The sequence below is a fragment of the Misgurnus anguillicaudatus genome, unplaced genomic scaffold (assembly GCF_027580225.2).
Source record: "Misgurnus anguillicaudatus unplaced genomic scaffold, ASM2758022v2 HiC_scaffold_26, whole genome shotgun sequence".
Classification (NCBI taxonomy): Eukaryota; Metazoa; Chordata; class Actinopteri; order Cypriniformes; family Cobitidae; genus Misgurnus; species Misgurnus anguillicaudatus.
Window position 1 is genome coordinate 2,138,173 of NW_027395276.1, and position 22,090 is coordinate 2,160,262.

The 22,090-nt window shown below is 37.4% G+C and overlaps 1 protein-coding gene across 1 annotated transcript; it reads right to left on the reverse strand.

Annotated features, from left to right (window-relative positions):
- Window positions 1-282: 282 nt before the first annotated feature.
- Window positions 283-22,022, reverse strand: LOC141362380 (spindlin-W-like). The gene is made up of 5 exons (XM_073864376.1): window positions 21,815-22,022; window positions 21,036-21,077; window positions 12,118-12,365; window positions 8,945-9,178; window positions 283-2,755 (listed from the first exon to the last, which is right to left on the reverse strand). The coding sequence occupies exons 2-5, from the start codon at window positions 21,053-21,055 to the stop codon at window positions 2,550-2,552; spliced, it is 708 nt and encodes a 235-aa protein (XP_073720477.1). The 5' UTR covers window positions 21,056-21,077; window positions 21,815-22,022; the 3' UTR covers window positions 283-2,549.
- Window positions 22,023-22,090: the final 68 nt, after the last annotated feature.

Here is a 22,090-nt window from a genome sequence, read left to right on the forward strand (position 1 = left end):
AAGAAAGTTTTCACACCCCAAAACAGCACATCTACAAAGGGACAATTTTAACATGTTATAATAAATCATCTGTGTGGTATTTTGTGCTAAAACTTCACATATGCACTCTAGGGACACCAAAGACTTATTTTACATCTCTAAAAAAATCTCATAATATGACCCCTTTAATATCATTATCTCATTTTTGACGGAGGTGGCGTTTGACGGCTTTTGCACCCGAGGTCCTCATTTATAAAAATATAAAAACAATAAGACTTTGCTTACAATGACAACAAGGCTCAGTGCAAAAAATATCTCTTTTTAATTATGATAACATCATTACACAAACGGACGAAGCTACTGATAAAGTAACTTAAATTTTCAAAAGAAAAGATAAATACAACCAGAGGTTTCGGCGGAAGCTTGCGGGCTGCACAATAAAACACCGCTACAAAGAAGCAAGAGATTACTTGTACACAGACAGAAGAAAAAAAACAGCAAAAGCTTGAGAATCATGAAACCAACTTTTAACAGCTTAAAGTCAAACCATTTGAAATATAGTACAAATGTGATGAAACCAAATACAGATTTTCAGTCTGCTCAATATACTGGCACAGAAAAAGCTAAAACTATGTCCACAGCTGAAAGGTTGACAATTCATATTTAGATAATGTGATTTATTCCCCCCATTACCTACAATGAGCTATCCAAATGAACAACCAGAGCTTACAATCATCTGATCTTTTGAGCACTTTTCTCAAAATAAATGACACGTGCTGTGTATTTCAAATATCAAAGTAGAAAACTACACAATAAACCAATGAGGAGTCGGTGGCGCACTACTGAAGAGATTCAAAAACCTTCAGTCTGTCTACGACTGAGCCACATGCAAATGATAGCAGAAAAAAACACACATCCCTTCAGAGAACACTGCTTTGCATTACATTTACATAAATCCCTTCATGTGCAGGTCAATAACAAAATCATTTTGGTGATGAAATTTATTGGGCACCAAAAAACTACAAACTATTAAGATATTTATAACAGAACGCAGACTAGCCTTTAATTTGGCATTAGGATTGTTTTAACAGTCCGCAAGGTCAAATCATTTCAATTTACAATGTTTTGAGCCTCATTTGTTTATTTTTGATTTTGGTGATGCTAATCAGGTAAGACACTTCATATGGTTTCTTTTCTTATGCAACTCACATTTGCAGTGTTTTTAATGTTTCTGTGAGACAGGTGAGAGCTACTGTACACTCAAAAGCTTAAAGTGCAAATGCTACAAGCAAAAAAAGACCCACATCAGCTACACGAACAGATGGCCAATTACAACACGTATGTGCATTATTTACATACAAAATGTGAATGTCATGTGAAACAGATTTGCTGTTTTATCACTTTCAGAGCTACACCAGTGCACAAGTGAAACCCGTCAGACGTCGAGAAAATGAAATCGTAAAATGTTTTAGAGCTGTGCTCGGGTCAGCTATGATGGTCAAATCTGTTAATAAGCTATAATAACATAAGCATACACAGGCATCGCCTTTAATTCACAGTAAGGCAAAGTAGTTTTGAGGAAATCGAACTGGTTTATCCAGCCTGCTGGATTGGACTAAACTGAGGACTAGTAAACTTTACAAGTCAAACTATTAAACTGCTGTCACAGAACTGGGCTACATGCATTGAACGTTTTAACCATCTAAGTGATTGTGAGATTGTTGTTAGTATTATTAAATGAACATATATATACTGTCGTGTATATTATCTCGCGAAACGGCATTCATTTTTTACAACAGAAAATTTTAATCTAAGCAAAAAATCCTTTGGCGATATGCATGACATTAAGTGCGCATCTGCTTTTTTACACAGGTAAAACAGACAAATGTTTCTTGGATTGTTACAGTGCTACAAATAGGGCCTGGTGATGTCGTGATGATGTCACCCAACTTACCTAGACACAGGTAAAGGTACATATAATCCATAAAACCACCTTTGGACTAAGATGTAAGCTACATCTTTCACAGAACATACCTACCATTTTAAGCAAGCCGATTGTATTTTTTAATTCGGCACCTAAAGCCGACAAGAAGTCCCAATAAGCGTTTGTACAGCAATTATAAGCTTTTTATATAATAAATAGGTTTCAACTGTGTCAGTTACTTAAAATTTCAGATAAAGCCCTCCTCCTGTTTCTTTTAATATTAAGTGTCTCGCTCACATCACGTATGCATTACTGAAATGCAAACTATTTACAATTCAAAAGAAGCAACGAGCGCACGTTCATAAACGAATCTCAAATGAGACTGACCTTTGCCGTGGCATTAAAGCTAAATAAAAAGTACCCCGGCCTTAGTACATTAAAATGACCTGTTTAACGGGCATATAAACATTAAAGTGTCTTCCTAACCTGTCAATAACAACATCAACACAAATGAACAAACCCTGAACGTTTCATACCTCCGCCAGCCCTTCACAGCAAGGCAAACTGTATGAGAAGGTACAATGCGATGATACTTAAGCTATGAAAAGGTCAGACAGTGGGACTGTTTTGTTTTCGTCTGTTTCGTTTAGGTGGTCTTCACCAGGTCATACACGTGAATGTGGAAATCGTCATCATATTTGATGTAATAAACGGACGGCTTAGCGGGAACTTGATAGATGACCAGGCCAGTTCTCTTCACCCCTTTATCAGTGACGTACTCCACCTGCTTACCCACAAGGCTCTCGGTTTCCTCTCCGGGCTTTCTGTCTGCCGGGAGCAGGTGTTTATTCTCTGTGGAAGAAACAAGGAAATTCAATTATTTTGAATGTTAAAAATTGTTGATTTGTCAATGGTAATCCCATTGAATCAATATCAGGCTTGCACCCTCATTAAAAAACATCATTATGGTGATCAGTGTTTGCTTTGTTTGTTTAGTTAAGCCCTTGACTTTCACGAAGTTTAAAGACATACTATGCAGTTATTTTACCCTAACTTTTTCCCCGCCATTGACGAGATATCTCGTCAATCAAGAGAAAACGCTTCCCCGCCAATGACGAGTATTTCCGTCTTTCTGCAATACCGCTATTATCCACTAGGTGGCAACCTTCCGCAACTTTTTAAATCCGGAAGTATTGCCCTATGGCAAGCTGCTGCATGTCCGTGTCTGTTTTAAAGATCGCTCTGAATGGGATCTCTATGAAAAGTCCGTCACAAAAATGGAATTATCTCTGCTTTTTGCTCAAAATGTGGTGTTTTTGCAGAAACCTACCCATATTTAAAAGCTGATTACAAAAGATTTTTTTGTTTGAAAGCAGAGGGTCTGTTCTTTCATTTGGTATATTGTATGTTTATATATTTGAAAAAGAACATTTTCTGGAAGGCATTAAACTTTTGTGAAAATCATGAAAAACGCTGGCGCTGGCTGGCAACTTTTTTTAAAAAACGCTGGCGGTGAAAGAGTTAATATAACAAAGTCATAGTATGGCGAATCATCCTCCTGTTGAAGCTCGAGGAGGACGCTGCTAGCAAAACCAGCAATGCAAGCTTGAGAGAACCGCCCTTGACAAATCTCGCAAGAATCACGACTTGCTTTACGGCAACGACGTCACACACGTTAGGCTTGTTCGACTTGGTGCGGCGCTGCAAGAACCAACCGCCGGATGACGTCAAAGTACCGCGAGAATGATCCGAGACGGCACTTTGACGTCATCCGGCTGTCGGTTCTTGCAGCGCTGCATGAAGTCAATCAAGCCTATAACAACAAGTGCACGCGCGAATTTGAGACGTGAGGCTAAACAATTTAAAAGCTAAGAAAGCACGTTCGGAAGAGAGTAGGAAAAGTAAAAGAGAATCTGACCATGTTAGGAACCGGACAAAAGTCCCACTAGGTCAGGTTTTTACTTGTTGGCGTGAGCTAAAAGACAGCACTGGATGGGATGCTGATCTGGCGATCTTGTTGATGGACTAGTAAGTAAATCTCTTATTTGTTAACTTGTTTGCGGTCTATGTTGTATGTTGTTGCGCTTGCTTGTAGTATGTCATGCGATTATCATGACAACAGTTGTCAATATCTCACATAATTATCAGGACATAAATAAGCCTAGAGGTTGTAAATAGTGTAAACATGCACAATTTGCAAACTATTATGATAAATAGCAATAATCATGTATAGTGACATTAAAACGAACAATGAAATAATGCAACGTACACAATTAACTTTGTAACTTTGTCGTGGCATTTTGTAATGTTTACTTGTGATTTAGCTGCAATCATGTAAAAACGTTATAAGCCAGCAAACGCGGTGGGCTACTTTATTATTATATGCACTCTACACTTGGAATAAACTTCTTATTATCCTATTAGCATCATCTGTAGTTTAGTAGACTATGCAGTAGCCTAATATTTGTATGAAATTGTGAAACATTACCTGGTCATTATCTTCGGAGTGGGAAATTACGACAGTTGCAAGTATTCTCCAGCGACTCTAGGGGTCGCTGTTTGACAAAAACGCCGAAAATGCATAGAGCGGCTTTGGCATAGAGATGCATAGATTTCTCTGTGTTTGTATGCGTTTATGTAGAAACACATGTGCATTGAAACAGAAAGATGTTTTTCAAAGTAATCTGAAATTGGTTGCTTTTTGAAAAGACATTAAGATGATATTAAATTAAGCTGCTTGACATGATGATGTTGATTCTTTTATGACCGTTATAATTGTTCTGGTTTGAACAGAAATAATACTGACACATTTAGAACTCATCACTCATCCTACAAATCTTAACAATGGTGACAATCATCAAACTAATTCATATAAAACAATTAACTTGGATTAGAGTCATGGATTAGATTAGTACTATGTTTATACCCAGCATGCATTGCAGCATGAAGCCTTCTTTTGTTAATCGTCAACATTGATGAGCTTCATAGACTGATTTATGATGGCAGAGATTGATTTAGTAGTTTAACCTTCTAAGTATGTTTTTATCATTCTGAAAATAACAGAAACTGCTTCCAACTAGCACTATAATATCACCCATTTTGTACACATCATTAACACTGTACGTGCATACACAAGAAATAATATTTAGGTAAGTCTACAACTAAATTACTTGGTCACATTAGATCTAAGTTTTCTTTGCAATAGCAGATCTAAATTAAAACATGCTTCATCAGTCGAATTTTTTTTAACATTAACACAAGCAAACACAAGCCCAACTAAAGCAAACATTGATCACCATAATATTTTTTTCCTGTTGGGTTTATTACTGATCATACACAGTATTAATATTATAATAGGCCTGTTGTTTCTACACAAGGTTATGATGATGACACCTGGTTAAACTTTCGTTTTCCCAGTTAACTTTCGTTTCATAATTAAAAGGCCCCAGGTGCGATACTGCCACTATGCCACGATTGTTCTCGCCACGATTATTATGAGAAACAAGGTCGAAACAACCGATAAACAAGAGTACGTCATTTTAGATTAGAGAAGTCATCCAGCTGTACTTCGCTACATTAACAATAAGTTAGTTGTGCTTGGGAAAGCCAAGGCCAATCGAAGTAATAAACAGAGTACGTCATTTTAAGATTTGAGGAGATGTCTAGTTGTACTTTGCTATATTAACACTAAGGAATCTGTGCAAGCTAGGCCAAGGCCATGAGAACTTATCAGCAGAATACATCATTTTAGATATGAGAAAGGATTCAGCTGCACTCAAACAAGTAAGTTAATTGTGGCAGGCCGAGACGAATGTATGTCATCTCAGATAAGACGTGTTTGATCTTAGTGTATAAAAATGGATTCAGATGTTGGGAGGGCAGATGATCTTTGAGCATCTCTTTGAGGAATGTTGATTTTCTCACTTTGTTGGCTCGAGCAAAAAAAAAGTAATTTTTGTTTGGCAACTGGAACATTTGTCTCCTGAGTATTTTTCTTATGAAGATTCAAGATAAGGCTTTTTGCCACTATAGGTTTTGTTAAAATTTCAATATTCGTTCAATATTAATGAAGGGTGCAAACATGATATTGATTTAAAGGGATTAACATTGTAAAATTTTTTTTGATTTGCCATCGTTTTAATGGTTGATTGCTATCTGGGTAGCCACCTCAAATTATGTTGCTTTTCAAGAAGTGTACTATTATTTTCCACAACTGGAGTTTTTTAAGATGCTGACAATAAAACAAAACACAGAAGGAACCCAAGCAAGAATATCATAGAGACTCAAAAAGGTTTATCTTGCATTTAATTATTTTCTAGTGAATTTAATTTAATTTAATTCATCTAAAGGCCATAAACACAACATTCGGAGGGACCAAAACATTCAAGGTAGGGATGCTTAATGAGTAATCGTGATTTATTTATAGCAGAATAAAAGTTTTTGTTCACATTCTATATGTGTGTGTACTGTGTATAATAACTTTGTATAGGTAAATGCACACACATGCATGTATATATTTAAGAAATGTTTACATGTGTATATACATTTGTATATTCATGTATAATTTATATTATATTAGAGCTGCAACAATGAATCGATTAAATCGATAAAAATCGATTACTAAAAGAGTTGGCAAAGAATTTCATAATCGATTCGGTGTGTCGCGTGACGCAGAGACGTTTAATTATTAAAAAAAAGAAAAACTTTAGTTAAGCGTGAACACGCTTGGTCTTTCTCGCGCACTGTTGCTTGCAGCGTTCGGTGCTTCATAGACAGGGCGGAGCAAAGATAAAAAAAAACGAGCGGAGGTAGAGGAAAACCACATGTCAGTCTTTTTCTCCACCCAAACGTACATCACCTGGAAGTTAGCCAGCAAAGAGGTAAACAATCAAAGACGACCCGCTCTGCTTTATGGAGCGACGTCAGCGGGGAAAAAAAACTTTCTAGAACCAATAAAAAAGTCCAATGACAAACTCCAATGATATTAAACAAAAAAAATCAAACTTTGAGAGAGAGTTTTGTGAACACTTTTCCCCGTCATGGACCTGTAGGTTAAATCATCGCACCGTCACTCTCCTGCTGCTCTGTACTGCATGCTCCAGCTCATGCCGAGCAAGGACACGCGCGTGCCCGGCCCAACATACAGTTAGTGCCCTTTTGTTGAATAAACATCGTCTTGATTTTTGTTGAGGTCTTCACGGGTCCGAAAAAATTATTGATAGGTTAATCGATTATTAAAATAATCTTTAGTTGCAGCCCTATATTATATATAAATACAAATACTTTATTTATATATCTTTTTTTATGAAATTCGTTGCCAACTCTTTTAGTAATCGATTTTTATCGATTTAATCGATGCGTTGTTGCAGCCCTAATATTCATATATACTAGGGATGCACCGATATGGAAATTTTGGCCGTTACCGATAACCAATAACTCTTTATATTTGGGGGCCGATAACCTATATATATAGATCGATAAATATTCATCTTATTTTCACAATGAAAAACTCCCAGACCGCGGACATCTTGTCTTTGCGCTAGACTAGCATACTCTTCTTAAGCCCGCAACACGTGTCATCTTTGTGCTATGTCACAGAAAGCACCAATCAAAACTTCACATGGCCAGCAATGAGCAAGTGAAGTGGTTCAGCAAACCAAAATAATCCATCATTTATCGGCTTTCATTTATCTGCTTAATTTTGCTATCAGACCGATAACCGATAATATTAAAAATAAGCAGTTATCGGCTGATATATCGTGCATCCCTAATATATACATAGTTATTATACACAGTTCACACACACATATATGACGTAAACGAAAAACTTTTATTCTGCTATAGATTAATTGCGATTAATCGTTAAGCATCCCTAGTTCAAGGCTATACATTTGTATATTAAAAATATCAAAGTTTCGGATTATTGGGGGGACATGTCCCCCCTCAATGTCTATTGTGGTTACAGCCCTGATTTATCTTGCATTCTGTGATAAGACTATGAGCAAGATTTACTAAACAGGAGAGCAATTCCAAAAATTTGAGTGGGAGTTTCTTGCGGTTTTTAACTTTAATGGGAGCGAACCTTTCTACGGATGATTTACTGACAAGGACCACATTAAAGAACACAGGTGCAAAATCTCATTTCCATAATGACGAATATAAATGTATTTAAGACATGGTTTTTGGGGCGTTTAATACTGGAGCAAATATCAGTCCACTGACTTTCTTAGAATTTGAATTAAACAAAACATATTAAAGGTGACATAGAATGATTGAATGGGGTATTTATCCTTGTTCTGTGATGTGACATGTAGACAAAAAATGTTTTTGTTTGGGTCTGTAATGCCTTAGAAGCTTCCTAAAAACCTCTCTCAAATAGCTCTATTAGGGTGGGGGAATTTAAACAAGTGGTTTTGCACCTATTTGGCTCCCCCTACTGGCTTAACTTGCAATCTCATTACTGATTGGCTGACTTTGCTGCCACTCAAAAAATGTAGCCAATTATTTTAAAGTGGAAGGGCAGTTAGATGCCTGTGATGTCATAAGCATCAGTTTTTCAGATTGGGCTGTTTTCTGGCTGACATTTCTAAAAGAGGAATTTCTGTGAGACTGAGATGTTTAGCACTTTTTGTATGTTTGTGAATGTGGGTAGACTACCATTATTCAACAAAGACAAGGTAAAAATGTTTTTTCATTCTCTGTCCCCTTTAAATTATACAATGGGAACCACTGCTTTACACTAGAGGGCACGGGTCTAAAGAAATGTACCGACCCAAAATGACCCGAATCACTTTTTACCAGACGTGCATAAATCTTGTTTTTTAAAGAAAGACCCGACCCGAGACAAACCCAAGAAAATGAAACCCAAGTCCGACCCGACCCAGTGGCAATTTTTTTTTGAAGATTTTAAATAGTGCTCTGTAAGCGGAACAACCAGTTGAAGTTACCATGGTAATACTAAGGTCAAAATTCATCAATGCGAAATGATCAATAATGCCTCCAAGTAAAATGATTTTCAAAAAGATTTTTGTACTCATTTACCTGCTTCAGGTAAGATCCGCAGATCTCCGTCTTTGTAGTCGTCCCAGAGCTGATACATGTACAGTACCGGGTCTTTCTCATAGGTGATATAATACCAGTTAGTCATGATGGGAGCGCGAGACAACACCATCCCCCTCCACTCGTTCTTCTCGCCATCTTCCTTTTCAAACAGATGCTCCACCGCTTTTCCCACCAGCTCTTCTGCATCGTGTGGAACCTTGATCTTGTTGTTCACTTGAAGGGTAATCGAAATGTATAAAATTAAAATGCAGTCACATTAAAATGGGTTTTTATTCAAAGAACATTCAAAGAAGAGTGAATGTTACGGGTGATATTAGTAATACTCATACGTACTATACTCATAATATAGCCTGGAATGGAGTACTACTTTATGCATTATTTATTAGAAACGACTGTATCCTAAACTATTCTTAAAAACTGCCATGATATGTTGTTCTAATGCTACGTTTACACCAGCCACGGTGGAGGCGTCAAGTGCGAGTGATTTCAATGTTAAGTCAATGTGAAGACACGTTCTCGCGGCGCGAATGAGGCGTTTGGCACGGCACGGTTGACGCAATTCCCGCTCGCGCATCTGGTTCGTGCGACTGGCGCAAATTGTGCATCTGGTGCAGTACACGCGAATGGTGTTTTTGTGCAAAATTTTGAACTTTGGTGGATTTTCGCTACATTTAACTTTTGAGTCACGTGACGTTTATCGACCCGCACTGTTTATTTTCCCCCTATAGTAAGGTGACCAAATACAAACAGGTAACTCTCTCGATAAAGGCACAACATCAGCCATCTTGCAAACAGACAATCTCATAGCACTTGCTCCTCCCACAAGAAGCGGATTTTGCTTCTGATGCGCGTCAAATGCTTGCTTTGCATTCAAACTGCATGCGGCAAACTAGGCGTGGTATAGGGCTGAAACGATTCATCGAGTTACTCGATTTACTCGATTCAAAAAATTCCTCGAGGCAAAAATTCTGCCTCGAAGCCTCGTTAAATTCCTATGACGCGCACTACAGGCGCCGAGATCTGATTCACACGGACCGTTGTTTAATGTTCAGGAAGCACATCATAGCGCGTGGTACATTTTGAATTTAATTGGCGCGATGGCGGAGCGAATATGTCCATAAACGGCAGAGAGAGAATGTCTAAAGTTTGGGATCATTACATTATCATTACATTCAGCATCTGAACCGAAAACATCCACTGCTGTTTCACCAAGCGTCGATGAAACAAGGTAACGTAGCTTCTGCTGATTTTAATCCCATACTGTATTTGTAGCGATGTCGTTATGCGGTTTGACTAGATATGATGTTTAGCTTTGTTGTTTTTAAGTAGTAAACGTATTCACGTTCAATTGCAGGAGAGTATAGCTTAAAAAATAACCCCTTCACACACACGCATGCACTTTACAGGTGTGTGTACCAAAAAACGGCACCACAGTGCAATCATATATGGGCAACTTGTAATCTGACATATTTTGTTCCATAATAATGATCTCTGTCTTATTGGAGTTTAGCATAAGTTATTCTCTTGCACGCGAGTCAGACCGATCGCGCATCGCGCAATGCATCACATATGCTTAAACTTTTATGTAGCCACGCAACAATAATTTCAGCATGCATTCACTGTATACAGCGGGACGTGATGTTGTGATTTTTCGAATGGATTTCGAACGGACCGCAATGCAAGTGATGCAAACCAAATGCAGCGTTCTATTGAAAAGGAAATTATTTATTTCTGCCGTACCAAAATGCAATGAAGCAACTGAATGTCTGACTGGGGTGTCACTCTTCCTCACGCACAGCACGCGTGCACACACAAACACAGGTGCACGTGTGCGCACACACACAGGTTGTTACCATAGCAAATAGGCTCACCCCAGAAATGATATATTATATGTTAGTAGCCTAATGGTAAATGCTGCAGGTGTAGAAATGTACATAAACCAGATATTTACTTTGATGTCAGGGCTAGATTACATCATGAAACCTGTTGTGCATATTAATAAATTAAAGTGTTTAATTGTTGGCACTGGCATTTATAAACACTAAATATTGAAATAAATAGGCTTATTTTTTGGAGCCAAATACCTCTGTTTATTTTTAAAAATAAAAGCCAAATGCTTGAACATTTTACAGCCACGTAATTTTCGTTATGCATTATTTGTTTTGGTTGTTTAAAAACACATACAAAATTTTTATCTGATTACTTGATTAATCGATCGATTTAGTTCTAGATTAATCGATTACAAAAAGAATCGATAGCTGTAGCCCTAGCGTGGTAGATGTGATTTTGACGCATCAAACGCGGTTGGTGTAAAGTTTACACTGTAAACGCAGCATAAGACGACTCTGGGCCGGATCTACTCCAGATCTACGTAGAGGTCAGTAGCTCTGCTGCAGATCTGTCTCGGAGTCGTCTGCTGTCTGGTTTGCTTTTCTGTGCGTTTTTTTGTTTGTTTGTTTGTTTCTATTTTATCTGAAGCTGCTTTGGTATGATGAAAAATAATTAAACGTGCTATATAAATATAAGTAAATTGAAATTAATGAAGTTTGGGAAAAAATAACGGGCTTTTGGCGAGGGAATCAGTGCACCACTAACTTGCATGTTGGCCTACAAAAATACGTCATCCCTGTGGCACTATATTAAGGAACAGATGTGTGCATACAGGAAAAAATCTAATAACACTGCAGAATGAGGCAATGTCTGCAGTAAACTTGCCTTCATTTTTAACAAACCCTCTGTGGCTAACCAAGTTTTACAATGGATTCAATCTAGCTCATAAAAGAATTTATACTCAACATGATGTGATTTAATAACCATATTTGCTTTGAACCTAAGAGCTACCTAGTGAACATGCAAGATTTAGCATTCATTTGCTGTGAAAAATAATACAGATTTGCACAAATTTCCCAATAAAACAAAAAAAATCTAGTTTGATAATGATATATATCTTCATAATGATATGTATCATTACCACTATACAAAAAGACATGAAAAAAGTGCCATTCTCAGTAGCACAGCATGTTTACCTTTCAGCACTATAATGTTTATGTCCTATAGTATAAACAACAGTATGAGAGCTCATCCCTGCACATGTGCTACTTCCTGTCGTTGCTTTGTTTCCTGTGTGCAGAGTGACAGAGTTTCCTACTCACCCACTTTTTCAGTGAGGACCTGCAGGTTCGAGACCCTGTCGTCCTTAAAGAGCTCGATGCCATAGACGCAATCGAAGCCGTCGTACTTGACCATGAATAAGGAAGAGTTGACGGTGAGCCGGTCCAAAACGGTGCCCTTCCACTTGGTCAAGGCGCCCTTCTCTCTCCAGCTGTGCTGGATCCGTCGACCCAGCAGGTTGTTGGGATCCGGAGTGAGACTGTCGCTCAGCTCTCCGCTGCTGCGTTTCCTATTAAGCGAACCAGATTATCATTTTCCGTCTTAAATCATGATATATTATTTTATGGATTTTGTGCTGCATATTCTCTACAGTATGCTATCAAATGAATCAAGAGTACCATATATGGCTATACACAAGGAATGATTTCCACCTTACTATAAATAATATTCAAGTTTGTATCAAGGGTCACAAAAATTGTAGATATTAAAGGAAACATGAAATCAATCCTATGTCCCAATGTGCCTTCGTATTTCTGGTTTAGACGTTTATTGTTAAAGGATGAGTCCTAATCTAGATAATTTACTCACCACCATGTCATCCAAAATGTTGATGTCTTTCTTTGTTCAGTCGAGAAGAAATTATGTTTAGAAATTACGAAAATTAAGAAATTACTTTAATGGACCCCAACACTTAACAGTTTTGTGCAGTTTAAAATTGCAGTTTCAGAGGACTCTAAACGATCTCAAACGACGCATAAGGGTCTTATCTAGCGAAACGATTGACATTTTTGGCAAGAAAAATAAAAATATGCACTTTTAAACCACATCTTCTCGTCTTCCTTCGTTCCTTTGACGGCCAGCATGACCTCACGCAATATGTCATCACGTCAAGAGGTCACGGATGACGTATCGAAACTACGCCCCAGTGTTTACAAGTGTGAAGAAAGAGGACCGTTTCGACGTTGATACTAATTAATGTCTTTGTGTCAGTTTATTGTTTAAAATGGTCCGCAAATGTGCGTTTCATATATGTAACACGTGACCTTTCGACGTCATTATGCAATTATGTGAGGTCGTGCTGGAGCATCACAGTTCAATTCAATTGAATTCAATTTTATTTATATAGCGCTTTTCACAATAGTTAATTGTTTCAAAGCAGCTTTACATTAATAGATCTATGAAAAGCATAGAAAAACGAGAATAGTAATAATGTAACGTATACAGTAAAGTACTAAGTTAAGCCAAAGGGGGGACTCTCCAGGGGATGAAAAAAAAACCCTAGGAGAAAAACCCTCCTGGCTAGTCCAGGGGGAAAACTCCTAGGAGGGAAAAAACCCTTGAGAGAGATACATATATATTTATATATATATATATATATATAAATACTATCGGGGTATGTGAACGTGTAAGCAAATTAAACTGGTTCCGCCGGTGGTCGCTGGTCAGGCATCAGCTGGGCATCTCTTAGAAGGACGGTCAGTAGATCAACGATGTGATGACCTTCACGGTTGCAGGAACTGGGTCTGTTTGTCTCATTGTCCTCAGGGTCGAGGACGAGACAGGACCGAAGGAAGACGAGAAGTTGTGGTTTAAAGTTTTTCTTGTCAAAAATGACAATTGTTTCGCTAGATAAGACCCTTATGCCTTGTTTGAGATTGTTTAGAGTCCTTTGAAACAACATTTTTAAACTGCATTAAACCTGTTAAGTATTGGGGTTAGGGGTGTGCAAAAAAATCGATTCACATTTGAATCGCGATTCAAGAATTGCCGATTCAGAATCGATTCATAGAATTCCAAAAATCAATTAATATATATATATATATATATTTAACGCCGTGTTACTATCGTCCTGAAATGAGTTTATCTCAGTATTCCCATAGATGGCGCGTCGAAGTCACACTGACGCCTGCACACTCTTTTCACAGTGTTTCCCCACACATTGCTGTGTGCAGCGCTGCCCAGGTTAACAAGTGCCCAAGTATATCTGGCATCAAATTTGGTCTTTTTTGTTTTTCCGTGATGATGACACTCTTTAATAATGACATTTTGTGTGCGACATAATGAGTTCGGTGTGCGTTCACGTGCTCTGTTTCTCAATGAATTGGGATGCGACGCGAACAAGCTTGTGTCACATTGTATCCTTCATGTTTCTGAACTTGAGCAAAGTTTTACCATTAGAGGACTTCACGGAGCACCCGCGGCCCATATGGTTCCGGATTTGTATTTGAAATGGTCAGTCGGGTCCGGGTCAGTCATAGTTAATTACTCCGGGTCCCGAGTCTGATTAATATTGTGTGTAAAACCCGAGTCGAACGGAGAGTGGCCGTGAGCGCTACCGCACTAAAGCTAGCTCTTTTCTATTATTATTAATAAACCATATATTTTCTAAAACCACTTGGAATGAACGAGCAAAGCTCAAGCTCAAGATTCACAAAACGCAAAGCTGTAATGTAAAGTCCCCTGTCACTGGGACAGCAAGTAGACTTTTGAATCTGAAATAATGAGTGGATTTAGCTTTTTTTAATCGGCAAGAGAGAAATAGAAAGAGAGGCACTTTTCCTGCTTCTGCTCTATCTAATAGAAATAATAACCATTATAACACCAGTCACATTTATAACCTATAGACCTGCACTGTCTATCATTAATATACTATATTATTGTATTTAATAGAGTTTGATAAAAGGGGTAATCTAATTGCTTCATATCCGTTTTTATTTTTGCATAAAGACATAAAGTAATATCAAACTACATTTAATTTGTTGTGTTTATTTTCTTTAAAATTGTATATCTACTACAATCAGTCACATAGGAAAAAGTACATTTACATAATGTGAATCGTTTTTGAATCGAAAATCGATTCTGAATCGAATCTTGAGCCTAAAAATCGGAATCGAATCGTGAAATTTTCTGAATCGTGCACCCCTAATTGGGGTCCATTCTATTAAAATGAAAAAAAAATGAAAATGGACTAATCCTTTAACAACTCTTGTTTGCTACAAAATGTATTATATTCTGCATGACAGAGAACATAAAAAGACCCTTTTTACATTGTTGATCCAACATTACAATATATGCTTTGAAAGACAAAATGTGATTAGGAAGACAATTAGTGATGCACCGAAATGAAAATTCTTGGCCGAAACCGAAAAAAGGAAACCAAGGCCGAAAAACCGAAACCGAAACACCGAAATAAATTATTATGCCAATTATTAGTACAATTGCATTTATGGCTATCACTGTGTGCTAACTTTACTAGGGGTGTGTGACGGATAAAAAAACTCACAGTTCGGATCACATTACAGTTTTTGAGGCACAGATCAGATTATTTTTCGGATCAGCAAAAAGCATGTGGGAAAAATCTAATAAACAATAAAGAAATTGCAAACATTTATAAAAGAGAACAAAGTTGTACATTAATAAGGTCTGAAATTAGCATTAGGTACAGAAATCAAATTAAATTAATCATAACACAATAAATTAAATATATTATTATTTTTAGAGCTATTTGTCTCTTTGTCATGGGTTGTTTGATCAACATTAATGACACAGACTTCAGTAGGTTAATCTGACTGTAATCTATACAGACATAAACAAATGTTTTTATTAGAAAAAGAATACTGTGGAGAGAATTTTGTTTATATGTGCCCTGTCAATAACAGAGAGAATTTATGTTTGCTTGTTTTTTTTTTAAACGCGTCTCTATTCAAATTATTACTCGAGTGCAGCACTGATTTGGAGACATTTACAGTACATTAAAACATTAGGATAGGTGAAGAAAAGAAACTGATCCACCATTGCAAACACAGTTTAGAACAAACAAGAAGACAACAAAGAACAGGAATCAAACAATATGGTAACAAACATGCTCCACAGCTTTCTGTTTATGGATGAAATAAAATTAAAGAAGAAAAACGATAGTATGTGTGCAAATGCTGTCTATTTCCTTTGTATAATTGTTTGTAGTGGAGGGTCCTGTCTAAATATTTTCACGCGCATGCGATGTTGTACGCTGACTGTACGCGCACTGTCCGTGCGGTCTCAAATTTTGGGCTGCACGCGGACGCGCGGACCCTCCTGATGACGAAATAGATGGCGCGCATACGCGGACGTCCCTAGTATACTTTCGGCTTTAAGGGCACTTAAACGCATGCATATACAGCGACTGATGGTGAATCCCAAACAGCGCAACAGTCGCTCCACATAAAAACGTTACGTTGTGTTTCATTGCTTTATTCGCCAAATGTACGTTAATGGATTACAGTAAGAGACACATAGCGCGACTCTCTCTAAAGTTTACACATCAAGACATTCTTAATCTTTGCAGACGCGTGCAAACAGCTGGACCCTGAGTGAAACCTGCTTGAGCACGAAGGGGAGGGGTGGGAGACGACTGATCACCGTGAGTGAAACCCAAGCGCTAGCGCACAGATGAAAGGGGCGCGGTTGACATTCATTTTCGGCTGGATTTTTTATTTCGGCCCGAAACCGATAATGCCATTTTCGGCCGAAATTTTCGGCGACCGAAATTTCGGTGCACCCCTAAAGACAATGCAACATGTACAGTACTTGCATTGAAGTGTGCATGACATCTCAGTTTAATCATTCACGTGTCACTGGAGTGAAACTGTCACTGAACATTTCTAATGTTAAAACCAATGGGCAACCTTTCGGTCTCTATCGTAAAGACAACACGGTAGTGACTTAAACTGCAATTCATCGACTGGCCGCAAGAGGCTGACTCCAAATAGGAGTCAATTCCCATAGACCCTCATCTTAAAATGCCCAACTTTACAGCAGAAAATACTGTTTATAGCCTGGTACGAAAAGTGTTTTTGGTCTATATAGCAAATTTTTCCCTTCAAGACATCTGTGAGGGGGTGACTTTTTTGTAACTCATCCATTTAAAGAGCACCTATTTTATTGCTAAAAAACAATGTTATGTTGTGTATTTGGTATAATACAATCTGTTTTGTGTGGTTTTTGGTAAAAAAACACATTATTTTCCACATACCGTACATTTTTGTAGCTCCTGATTTGACTCTCTTCCTGAAATGCACAGATTTGGTACAAAACTCATCGATTTGAAAAGCGCTGTGTCTCTGATTGGCCAGCTGTACGTTGTGATTGGCCTGAATACCTCTGACTACAGCCGGAAATGTGACACTTCTTAGCATGTTTGAAAGATTCGGTAACTGGAGTTAACTTATAGGCTGCAAGTCAGAAGCAGGAGAAATTATGATAAATTGGATCTTGTCTACATCACCAATCCTAGTAAGTAAACTGTTGCCTACAATCCATGTGTTTGTTGTAGTCCAAGAAAAGAGATTTACATTGGAGACGATAACTCGCATCAGTTTACTTTGGGTTTGTACCTTTTGCATATCGTTAGCATGTACTAATACACTTACACACCAAAGGAAATGTAAAATCGTGAATCGCACAATAGGTGCCCTTTAAATTTTATTAAGCCTTAAAGTTCTGCATAATTAAGGGTGTGGCCACATGAGTGACAGGTGAATGCCACTGCTTTCACTACCTTCGAGCTAGGTGGGCATGGTTTCAGAAACCCCATGTTTCGGTTATCTGCGAGATGCCAAGATGGCAACGGCAGGCCCGCCAACTATTGGCTTCAAAAAAGCTCTTCACAAACCAATGGGTGATGTCACTGACACTACGTCCATATTTTTACAGTCTATGGTTAAAACAGATTCACAACATATTCTGGCCTGTTGCATTCATATTCTTATTAGCACAGATTGAAATGAAAGTTTGGCAACTTAGCTCATGCTTATATACACCTTTAAAAAATATATATTTTAAAGTGTTACAATATTTTGCTTTGTGATACTCGATCAATCCTCTTATCCCAAGAATCAATATGTTTGGCACTTCGATATTCAAGTCAATAATACATACTTGATTTTTATTTTAAATAAATAAATAAACATCTACACATTAGAGATATGACCACCGTTTAATATTATCAGTTAAAAGAAAAAAATACTTGTAAACGCATGGTGTGTGTGTGGACATGTGTCTACAGACATTTCACCACTGTTTTATCCTTAATTTGTGAATGGCCTGTAAATGATGTGAATTATTGCTGCCCTGACAGTCTGATAAAGTAATCATTTGTATGAGAAATCATTTGTCCATGCTTGAGTATGGTGTGAGCAGCCAGTCTCGCACACATCCGGACAGACCTTCGCTAATCGCCTCTTTCCTAGACCCTGGCCTTTTTGAACAAACAAACAAAGAAGACACAAAAGTAACACTTTTTGTAATGTGCCTTGCTTTAGATATGGCCACTGTGGTAGATAAAAAGAGAGACAGTCGGCCATCTTTAGAAATTAATCCTCTGGACTGATCGCGTGCTCTTTGATAATGTAATGTTGCATGAAAATTTGATGTGTATGAATCCTGGTTCAGTTGTTGATCTGTTGCTGCTCTTTGCACATTAAAATTAAATAAAATGTTTGTATTGTTTTTACCAGGTCACAGACAACCTTCAACTGTATTTTTACTCAATGACAATTTAATACTAAAATCTTATCTTGTAACCCGAGAGTTGTCGGTTTAAGTCTCATGTCCTGTAGGTTGCGACTAGGGTGCCCTTGAGCAAGGCAGTTTAACCCTAATTGCTGCCTGGGCGCTGTGTGTGTGTGTGTGTGTGTGTGTGTGTGTGTGTGTGTGTGTGTGTGTGTGTGTGTGTGTGTGTGTGTTGCAGTTCGTGTGTTCACTATTTACTGGATGGGTTAAATGCAGAGGTCACATTCCAAGTATGGGTTACTTTCAACGGTTAATGTTCGGATAACAAACTACGGTCGGGAAAATACACAAAGCATAACAACATTTGATACTAATATAATAATAATAATAATAATAATTGATATTAATATAACAGGGTAGGTCACTACTGATTTCCACCTAAGGTTGGCTATTATTCAAATTTTATCGAATCCAATTTCGGATTCTGCTTGTCGGATATGATTTTCAGTTTCGAATCCAATGTTGTAAAACAAAAAGTCCCTAGAGACTAAACCATATGTGACCCTGGTCGTATGGGTATTTTTTTTAATTAATACTTATAGATAATCTAACAGTTGAATAAATAAGCATTTCATTGATTGTTGATATTTAACTATTTTAAAAAATCTGGAATCTAAGGGTGCCAAAACTCAAAATATTGAGAGAATCGCCTTTAAAGACACACTATGCAGTTATTTTACCTTATTATAACAGCTTCAAAGTTATTTCGGTGGTAAACAAGGTCATAGTAGGGTGAATCATCCTCCTGTTGAAGCTCGGGGAGGAAAAAAAATATATATCCCAAAAATATAGGAAAATAGAAAAATATTGAACTCTGTGTTAGTAAGCCAGGTGTTTGTGGAAGAGATGGGTTTTTAGTTGATTCTTAAAGATGGCCACAGAATCAGATATTTTCGCAACAGGCAGATCATTACACAGATGTGAGACCGATCCAGAGAAGGTATGCAAAAGTGTATTTTTTTCCCTTTTTGGGATGGCACCACATGACTTTGCTTGTTGGCAGAGCGCATGGATCTAGAGGATATATGGGTGATTCTCACGAAACCATTGAAACACCACGGCACTAATGATTTTAGCTTTAAAATGTGTAATATAGTAACAATAAAAAGCATCAGAATTAACACAATACTGTGTTCTACCTTGCACAATGTGTGATTTCAACATAAGAATTTATAATTGGAAATTTTATCACATTTTCTGCTGAAATTCTCATTACCGCAATGTGTCTGGCTGTGTTTGAACATGCGTTATGTTGTAATTTAATCAAATTAACACAAAAATATTAAGAAAAAAATAAATGGATGTTTTGCTAGACTACTTTAGATGACAGAAAAAATATTTACTGAATATTCATGTATAATAATAATGAAGAAAAATTAGGAAAATGATGTGTCCATGCCTGATGTTCTCATCCTCCGCAACACTTTTTGAGAAGAGTTTAAGTACACATACAGAATTTTAATAAAGTTTGATTTTGAGTGACCAAGCACATGGACCAGTTACTTCAAGATGGCTACCAGGTAAGATCATTTTTTTACAGTTAATTTGAAATATTGTCTTGTCAGAATGCTTACACGACATTTTGATTATCATTACCGCAACAGATGCTTATTAAATGTTAATTTAATTAATAGAAGCATAATACTTTGATTTTAAATGCATGTGCAGAATCTCCTCCAAATTTTGTTCTTTCAGGTTTGTCACGTCATTTTGAAAATATGTCAGTGTTGATGTTTTTAGGATAAATTTTTTAAATTATGTTACAAAAAGTGTTAAATGATAAGTAAAAGTTTTTAAATTAATGTTCCCATTTACTCCAGACTTTGTTTTTCAATGTCTGGTGGGAAAAAAAAGTAAATTTAAGCAATTTTTACATTTTCATGCTTGACATTTTTAAAACCAAGTTTTCGTGAGAATCACCCATATAAGTCTGAATAAGTGAGTGATTGTCAGGAGGTGCTGACCCAGTGGTGGTTTTGAAGGCCAGGAGCAAAGCTTTCAATTCAACATGTGAACACCATGGATTTTTGAATATTGTTATAATTTACCACGGTACCTTATATATCAACCGGTAGAGCATTGCTTTAGCAACTCAGAGGTTGTGGGTTTGTCTGGCAAATACATGACGGTAAAAGCATATGACGTGGTACTGTCATTTAAAAGCACCACAGTAAGAGAGATTAAAGCAAAAACATCCATAAAGACATTGAAAAAGATGTTTAAGTTATTGTAGCTCACTAGCATTGCATTAGCAGCGCAAAAGTCATGGGTCCGATCCCTGTGAACATGCATACTTAAAATATATATCTTGAATGCAATGTTGCGTGGATAAAAAGTGTCGGCCAATCCATAAAAGTTGGAAGCCAAACTACATCACCGTAAAAACATGTTTACTTGAAATTTGACCTACCTGCCCCTTTTCTTGGACATGTTTCCAAAACCTCAAACAAGTCTACAAGAAGAAAAAGAGAAATATGAAAAATAAGAATAACAATACACACTAAAATACACGTTACTTTAATTTCAGCAGAAAGAAACTGGAGGAGTGTCAACATATGGCACACCACATGATTTTGACAGCTCCAGTCATGTTTTAAGTTTAAATGCTATGAGATTTTAAGTTTTGATGTAACAAATGATGCATTGATTATATCAACAGCATTGTTGCATATGAAACGACACGTTGTCTGTTGTTATTTTTTAGCATTGCACACATTAATCTTGTCTGTGATTGGTCAATGACTCCTTTGCCGGATGTCAACTTCGCCCATATTGCATAATTACATTAAATCTGTGGCGTATGTTTATGCGTTTGTAAATGATTATGATGCAAAAGTTTGCGTTAAATCCTCCCAGAACACACTGCGGCAAATTAAAGGCCGTTCAATTGTTGTCATTTATCCGTCAACTTGCTTAATTCTGCCGAATTCAAGCTCGTATATCTAACCTTCCCATCACAAATAACCAGCCAGAAATCGCTAATGAAGATAAATGTGCATTTACGACATGAAACAGGATCGTTTTGCTGCTTCACTTGAAAACAACGAACGCTGCTGCTATAAACACGGAGTCTTTCACATATGCGCAACCGGCGAAATATGCTTTATTGTCGTTATCCTTCACCCAAATGCCTATTAGATTCATGTGCGAGTGTGTTTTTGTCAGAAATTGTTATGAAAGTGGGATTACCTGGCCTCTATTTTCATTTCTATGATGGACTTCCCTCTGCAGAGACACTCGTGTATATCGCTCGTCCAGACGTCATCTGAAAACCAGGCACGGAGAGGTTAAACGACAACTCCCAGAATGCCTTGCCCCAAGGAGTCCAGTAAATACTTTACAGAGCATTCAGGGAAATGTAGTCTTCGGAGTGTGTGAACTTGAAAAGGGGCGTACACGCATTCTTCCTGTGCCTAATATTTTAGCATTGTGTACATTCGAAACTTTAAGCTAGTTATGTTAGGA

Bases quoted from the DNA above. Each gene is read 5' to 3' on its own strand.
- LOC141362380 (XM_073864376.1), bottom strand. From the start codon at position 21,055: ATGTCCAAGAAAAGGGGCAG. The intron at 9,179-12,117 runs GTGAGTAGGAAA...TTACCCTTCAAG, and splicing joins GGTCCTCACTGAAAAAGTGG to TGAACAACAAGATCAAGGTT. The intron at 2,756-8,944 runs GTAAATGAGTAC...TTTCTTCCACAG, and splicing joins GCGGATCTTACCTGAAGCAG to AGAATAAACACCTGCTCCCG.